This window comes from Odontomachus brunneus, unplaced genomic scaffold (genome assembly GCF_010583005.1).
Source record: "Odontomachus brunneus isolate Ranch 3 - 2012 unplaced genomic scaffold, Obru_v1 Obru_scaffold_243, whole genome shotgun sequence".
NCBI classification, from domain to species: domain Eukaryota; kingdom Metazoa; phylum Arthropoda; class Insecta; order Hymenoptera; family Formicidae; genus Odontomachus; species Odontomachus brunneus.
In genome coordinates, this window is record NW_022639693.1 from 338,673 (window position 1) to 346,939 (window position 8,267).

The 8,267-nt window shown below is 33.8% G+C and overlaps 1 protein-coding gene across 1 annotated transcript; it reads left to right on the forward strand.

Annotated features, from left to right (window-relative positions):
* The first annotated feature begins 530 nt into the window (after window positions 1–530).
* Window positions 531–3,202, forward strand: LOC116852645. Its single transcript, XM_032833194.1, has 2 exons — window positions 531–2,590; window positions 2,691–3,202. The coding sequence occupies exons 1-2, from the start codon at window positions 1,315–1,317 to the stop codon at window positions 2,693–2,695; spliced, it is 1,281 nt and encodes a 426-aa protein (XP_032689085.1). The 5' UTR covers window positions 531–1,314; the 3' UTR covers window positions 2,696–3,202.
* The last annotated feature ends 5,065 nt before the right edge of the window (window positions 3,203–8,267 follow it).

The following is an 8,267-nucleotide window of genomic DNA, read 5'->3' on the forward strand; positions in this document are numbered from 1 at the left end:
CAAGAAGCATCAACGGTCGCAAGAGAATTCGTAGAAAAAATCGTGCTTGAATATGGAATCCCAGATAAAATTCTGACGGATCAAGGAACGAATTTTTTAAGCAACATTTTTAAAACAGTATGTAAATTATTAAAAATTGAAAAATTACAAACAACAGCATATCATCCACAAAGCAATGGAGCTCTTGAACGTTCACATCGAACACTTGCAGAATATTTGCGCCATTATATAAAAGAAGATCAAACAGATTGGGACGACTGGATACCATATGCTATCTTTACATACAATACAACACCTCATACTAGCACAAATTACACTCCTTTTGAATTGGTATATGGACATCAGGCAAATATACCAACCGCACTAAATCAACCTCCAAAATTCTCATACACAATAGATGATTACGCTCAAGAAATGAAACAAAGATTAAGAGCAACTAATAAAATAGCGAAAGAACATTTGAGAGAAGAAAAAGAAAAGAGCAAAAAGTACTATGACAAGAAAACAAAACAAACTAACTACCAAATAGGAGACCAAGTATTAGTATTCGACGAAACCGTAAGAAGAGGACGATCAAAAAAGCTGGACTCTCTTTGGATAGGACCTTATGATATAATAAAAACGCATTTGAATGAAAACTACACAATAAAAAGAGGACGAAGAACAATACGCGTCCACGCAAATAGATTAAAATTATATATAGAACAATAGAAGGTAATTACCTGAAATCTATCCAACGTGGAAGGCCCTCGAGTAGAAAAAGGGTAAGTCCTCAAAGGTATCCCTCTACCACGTCCTACGGGCGGCAAAAACGACTCCACGAAAGATTCACGTCCTGCAGTAATAGTCGAAGACCCACACTCCCTGGGTTGGTTTACACTTCGACCACGACCGACAGGCGGAAAAACTTCCGGCCTGCCGGGAATGGAGATTATCTCCATCGGAGAAAAGTCGAGTAATAAGTATTTATGGGCGGAACCATAAATGCGGACCCCACAACTAGCACATCTATACTATAAAAGCACCACACACATAATTAAATATATATATATATATATATATTCTCACATTAACACAAACAATATAAAATAAAAATAACATTACCACGGGGCAAGTAATAACACATTCGTGACACAACGACATATTATTTCTTTTCTTTAACGAGTCCGTACAAGGTAACGAATGGAAAGAAACTAAAAATATACGCATTCAAAAGAAAACATTTCTGCTACGTAAAGCAAAGCATCAGATTGCTAAAAGCAACACCCACGATCTAATTACAGAACGCTCATCCTGATAAAGAGCATCGGGTTCATGGCGAATGATACACAAGAAAAAGCGCCGTACGAAATCCAAAAGTTTACACATACACCGGGCATATATTTCGACAAACAAGGTCAGTTATACCAAATCACGTCTACCTGGAAAATAGTTATAAAAGTAAATTTAAAAACATTAGACTTGCGACGAGACCAGTTAGAGGAATACCTCGAAAATACGAAAAAAATTTGTGATGTACAAGGATTCACATCAAATACTGGAAAGACCTGTAATAATTTGTACGATATAGTAAAAACACGACTGAATCGAACACGACTAATACTGAACCGAATTTACGAAATACACTCAATAATACCAAATCGCCGACGCGGCTTAATAGACGGAATAGGTATGATAGCCAAATCTCTTTTCGGTACAATGGACGCAAACGATGAAAAAATCATAAACGAACAACTTCAACTATTAGAAAACAAACAAGAAACATTAAAGCATGTAACAACAAATCAATTAAAAATACTAAATGCAACAATAGGACATTTAGAAGAATTAGAGAAAACCATACAAAAGAATGAAAAAACAATATGGGACCGATTGACACAAGTAAGCGACTTACAAACACGACTTGTTTCACAACAATATTTAGACGAACACTTTACATTACTTGACGCAGCTTTGAATAACTTGGTACAAGACCAAAACGATATTATAACATATTTGAATAATATTAAACAGGGATACTTACCTATACAAATAACACCTATTGATAATATCATTTCACAAATAAAAGAAGCGGCAATTCGAGTACCGCAGAACTCACATTTTCCGTTTAGAATCTCAACGAAAAACTGGCTAGAAATTGAAAAATTTATAACATTAAGTGCATATTATCAAAAAGGAAATATTTTTACAATATTAAATATACCATTAATAACATATCCTACTTACGATATAATAAACGTTCTTCCATTACCAGTACACACGAAAAACGACACATTTGCATGGACCGAAATCACTTATAACAAAATTGCGATTAATAAGGAAACGAATTCATACTTAATTATAAGAGATAACGACTTACAAAATTGTAAGAAAATAAGCGATCATTATATTTGTGGACAGGGGAATCCGATATATAAAATTCAAGCGGACTCACCATGCGAAGTCCATCTATACGTAACTTTAGAAAAAACGGTGAAATGTAATACAAAATATATTCTTGCTAACCACACAGTAGTGATCGCATTGAAGGAAAAAAATGCATGGTTATATTCTACCCGGAATGAACAAAATATATATATCCAATGTAAAGAGAAAAATTATAACACCAAAATTAAAAATACGGGAATAATAAAATTTAAGGAACAATGCAAATTAATATTAAACGAAATAATAATACAATCACAGGGAATAATAGAAGATAAAACAATAGAAACATACATACCGGAATATAACATAACCATCGCAAAAGAACAAATAGAAACTAGAAATAATATCATACCGCGATTAAAAATTAAAAAAATTATTCAAAATCCAACAGAATTAACGGATTTAAGTAAAGAATTGACACAAACGCAAAAAGAATTAGAAAATTCTGATACATTTAGAAATTATAAACAATTAGTTTATACTACCGCACCTAGTGGCATAGTAATTATAATTATAATAATAATAGTAATATTTTTATTAAGAAAAATAAAGAACTTAAGACACTTCGATGTACGACAGATTCTCGAACAAAAAACAAAAATATCTCAACAAAGATCGTCATTATCCACTATAGAAAGCGAAATGAGTGAAATCTCGCCCAGATTATCATCACACTGTAAACCATCGATACCTACCATACCCTCACTAATACGTAGACATAGTATAGAACAATTATAAAATTAAGAAAACGATTATAATAAAAAATTGTACACGGGAAAAACTAAATGTATTTAGGATAAGAATTTAGTGAAAACGAGGCGTTTTCTTTTATCAAGGGGGGAGGGATGTTATGTAGGACAAAACATGTTGAAACGCTAAAAGACGTTTCAGCCGAAATGCATGTATTGCATAAACGAACATTGCGAAATACGGCAAATAAATCAAAAGTGCACGCGCTGCAGAAACATCACGTTACACTTTTGAATTGTTAGGTAATTAGGTCGGTAACCTAATTCCCTAATTTCATGAATGATATATAAAGAGTTGGACCACCTACGCGAAGAGAGAGTAGAGAGAGATACTGACGAGTATAGAGGCGTACGTTACATGTCTCAAGTAAGAGACAGCTGACTCGGGAGTAATAAGAGTGTTTCGCATTATAATAACATTAACCTACTCGGTAAAGGATTAGTTAAAACGTATCTATGTGAAGTGTAATAGAACGTGATCGGAAACTGTAAGAAGACAAGTTCAATAATATATTTTTATTATAAAAACTCCTCAAGGTTATAAGACTCCCTTATTATCCTAACCGTTTGCACGTTCGCACCGGAATCCCAATTACCGGTTGTGCTTACCCTAATCGAGGGCACAACAACAGTTATAAAAACCAAAACACTGGTGACATAGCAGATAGAACAAAAAGTGGGCGTACGCCAAGAAGATAGCCTAAGCCTATTACTGTTTAACCTCTTGATGGACAGAATGGTTGCGGAAGTACGCAGGTCGAACTATGGTTACAATTTGGATAACAAGCGAATCAACATCATCTGCTATGCAGACGACGCAGTTCTGCTCGTTCAAAACGAGGACAATCTACAGCGACTAGTCCAGATCTTCAGGAAGGAAGCCGTAGCGATTGGAATGGAGATTTCAATAAACAAAATAAAGTCGATGATAATAGCGAGAGAACCACGAAGGTGCAAGATAGTCATAAACGAGAAAATAATTGAACAAGTTTCAGAATTCAACTATTTAGGATCGGTCATCTCGGCATACGGCGATCTGAAAGGCATTGTGAGACCCAGATTAACAAAGCAGTCAGAATAGCAAGGACCCTTAGAAGCCCTATATGGAAAAATAGCTGCAAAAGAGAGCAAAATGAGAATCTACAAGACATGCGTAAGACCAGTGTTGACCTATGCCGCAGAAACAAGAGCCTATTCAAGACATTATGCCTTGACAAAGACATTATGCCGGATCAACGAAATGAGAGTCTTAAGAGTGATAACGGGTAACACATTGCTAGACCACAGAAGAAGCAATGGCATACGCAAAGAGTGCCACACGAAGGACGTGGTTAGATCAGAACACGCAGAAGGGGATGGAATGAACACGTGTCAAAGATGGGCGACGATAGATTGCCAAAAATTGCAAGAAACGAGAAGCCGGACTCGAGACGACCACCAGAACGTCCACCAAAGAGATGGAGAGACAATTGGTCATCCACGTCCCAGGAGGTGAACCGAACTGGGTGAAACAAGCCTGAAGGCTTTCGATAAGAAGAAGAAGAAGTAATTTTTCAGATATCACTCCTTAACTATTAATAATCGTAATCATACAACATATCGTAATCATATTAAACAAATATTTTTAATTATTATTTGGTTACAAAATGAGGCATTTGTTAAAGCGGCAAGTTGATTTTATTTAATTCCGACGCCTATCGCCTAGTTAGCAAATTACGAGTAGGCTCAAAATCACTATTATGTTTGGTTGTAAAATAGTATATATTTTATTACTAAACTATTTCATAGTCGAATATACGATACAATTGTACTAAGCTATGTCCCTTTCGCAAATAACACTGTTGTAACACTAATATGAACACTAACTGATATTATTGTTGCGATATTATCGTTAATTTTCTTATTCTTATGGAACGCTTCCTTTGACATTACGGATCTCTCTCTCACTCTCTCCCTCTTTCTCTATCTCTTTCTCTCTTTCCCTCTCTCTCTCTCTCTCTCTTATTCTATTATATTCTCTCTCTTTCTCTCTCTCTTTCCCTCTTTCATATCGGCTGGCCAGGTTGATTTCGACCATAGTGCCTCTAGCGGAGGAATAGAGTCAACTGAGGTTTTCGTAATGAGGAGACGATGACGACGTTTCTCATACATAAATTTACGATTTCGGACTTTGAGTTAAAATATCTCAGCTTTTAGAGCATGTAGAGCAAAAGTAAAAACAGTTTTATTAAGTAATGTAAACCCAAGGTTATTAAATAATATAATCTCAGCGAATCGATTAAGCCCATCCAGAATCTCATCCGTTCAGCCGTTATAGTCGAACGAGGAATCGTGCCTATGTTCAACTAAAGTCATCGCGTAAGTATACGCGGTTGGCCGCGAGCCTTTTGCTTGCGCTTGCACTTGGCTTCGCGACACTACCATGTCACTTGATTTTGAAATTTTACCTGTATAGACATATTCGTGAATAAATATACTTTGGAAAAAAGGAAATAAATATCTTTATAATTAATTAAAGAATAATATTTTTTATCAGATTTCTGGGGATTTTCAAAGAAGGTATAAATATTTTGTGATCTTATGGATATATGTCAAGGTTGAACAATAATGTAAATTATTTGTCAATTTTTATAATGAGCACGACTGCTGAGAGCAAAGCATTGTAACGCAGAAAAATCCCAAAAAATTTATATGGCCTGTAAAATATTAAAAATGAACCAGAGACATTTCGATAAAATCGGAGGCTTGCTTTATGATTCTGGAATAGCAGATTAAATGTTTAGATCAATTTTTCAACTGTAAATATCGCAAAATTTCATCAAAAACTTTAAACACATTTTTCTTGAAATCACATTTTTCAAGTTGGTATACAAAATAATCCAAAAACTAATCAGCTTTATGCAAAGCTGATTCAACTCGTTATAACTCAATAATATATAGGGCATTATTTATAAAGTGATACACCCAAATTTTCAAAGTTTTTGATCATGATAAAATTTACACAAATTGTAGTTCTATCAAAATTAAAATCGTTACCCAAATGTTTTAACCCGCGACCAACGGGTTCTCTACTTAGAGGGCTTGAATGTTTACCATTTTGGCCGTCGCAATGCGTCGCGTCCAACTTTTAATTGCGGTAAATTCCAATAAACTACTCCGATTGTAAAAAGCAAAGGGTGGTTTCAAAAAGTTTTATTACAACTTTTAATTCTATGAAATCAGTTTTTTTTTTAATAAAAATTTATTTAAGATACTTGAAGGTCAAAATAACAATTTTTTTTTCTCAAATTTAGACATCTTCGATTTTCTTCGAAAATATCTTAAAAAAGTAGAATTCTTTCCCTTTAAAACGATTCCACGATCAAGATTTTTAAAGATATAGTGTGTTTTAGGACCGAGCTCCTACCATCGATGCAAGCGGGCACTGTTGACAGTGCCACACAGTGACGTGGCGCATACGTACATGTCTTCTGTCTTTTCCCTGCGTGCGAATCCTCTAGAGGGATACTCGATTCTCGCATTCTCGATTCGAGCCGCGTTCTCATTCTGATATCATTCTGTGGCTCAAATGAATAGAGCGTTAAATAGAATATCATATGATTTTTTATCACTTTGAATATTTTCTTATAATTTTGATATTGATCTTTGGCTTCATCCCGTACTTTCAGTTTTAATTTGGGTTTGATTGTGACTTTTATTTTAGCGTTTTTTTTTATTTTTATTTTGATTTTTATACATTTAAATAGGTTATAGCGTAATTACGGCAACACAGGTAGGGTGATCTGATCGATGTTTCAATCCTTTTAAGAAAAAGATCATGGAAAAAGATCTGCAGATCCTTGCAGACCATGATTTAAGAAACATCTCGAAAACTCTGCTTTTAAAGCTTCCAGGCGAAATTCTAGTGAATGGAAAACTATGTAGATCTAGAAGAGAATTGTAGACAAAATTACAATCAAAGAACTATAGTTCTCTGTTTTTTAAATCAAATCTTTTTCCAAGATCTTTTTTTTTTTAAAGGATTGAAACATTGATGAGACCATCCTACCTGTATTGTCATAATTACGCTATAATTTATTTAAATGTATAAAAATTAAAATTAAAATTAAAATTAAAAAATTATAAAAGTCATAATCAAGTCACAATAAAACTGAAAGTATGGGATGAAGCCAAAGGTCAATATCAAAATTATAAGAAAATATTGAAAGTAATAAAAAATCATATGACATTCTATTTAACGCTCTATTCATCTGAACCACAGAGTGATATCAGAATGATATCAGAATGAGAACGCGGCTCACACGAGAATCGAGTGTCTCTCCAGGGGATTCGCATGCAGGGAGAAGACAGAAGACACGAATGCGCCACACTATTGTGTGGCATTGTCAACAGCGCCCGCCTGTATCGTTGGTAGGCGCTAGGTCCTAAAACACATTATATCTTTGAAACTAAAAATCTGCCTATCTTGATCGTGGAATTGTTTCAAAGGAAAAGAACTACCTTTTTTTTTACTTTTTTTTAAGATATTTTCGAAGATGTTTAAATTTGAGAAAAAATGAGTTTTATTTTGATCTTCAAATATCTTAAATAAATTTTTATTAGAAAAAAACTGATTTCATAGAATTAAAAATCGTAATAAAACCTTTTGAAACCATCTTTTGCTTTTTACAATTGGAGTTAGTCTATTGGAACTTATTGCAATTTGAAGTTGGACGCGACGCATTGCGACGGCCAAAATGATAAACATTCAAGCTGCTTAAGTAGACAACCCATTGGTTGTGGGTTAAAATATTTGGGCAACGGTTTTAGTTTTGATAGAACTACAATTTTTGTAAATTTTATTATGATCAAAAAATTTTGAAAATTTGGATGGATCACTTCATAAATAATGTCCCATATATTAGTTGCACATACGTTTTCGAAACGTTTTATAACCATTTACATAACATTTCGGAAACGTTTTTAAACAATGTGTGTTATCTAGAAAATTTCTCTAGAGATTATACCTATTATTTTAATTATATTTTTTATATATATTGTAACATTTTTATCAATAAAATCAAACTAATTTTTTTGTGAAAAAAATTTCAC

What these genes read in the sequence shown, in the direction of transcription:
- LOC116852645 (XM_032833194.1), top strand. Translation starts at nt 1,315, where the DNA reads ATGGCGAATGATACACAAGAAAAAGCGCCGTACGAAATCCAAAAGTTT.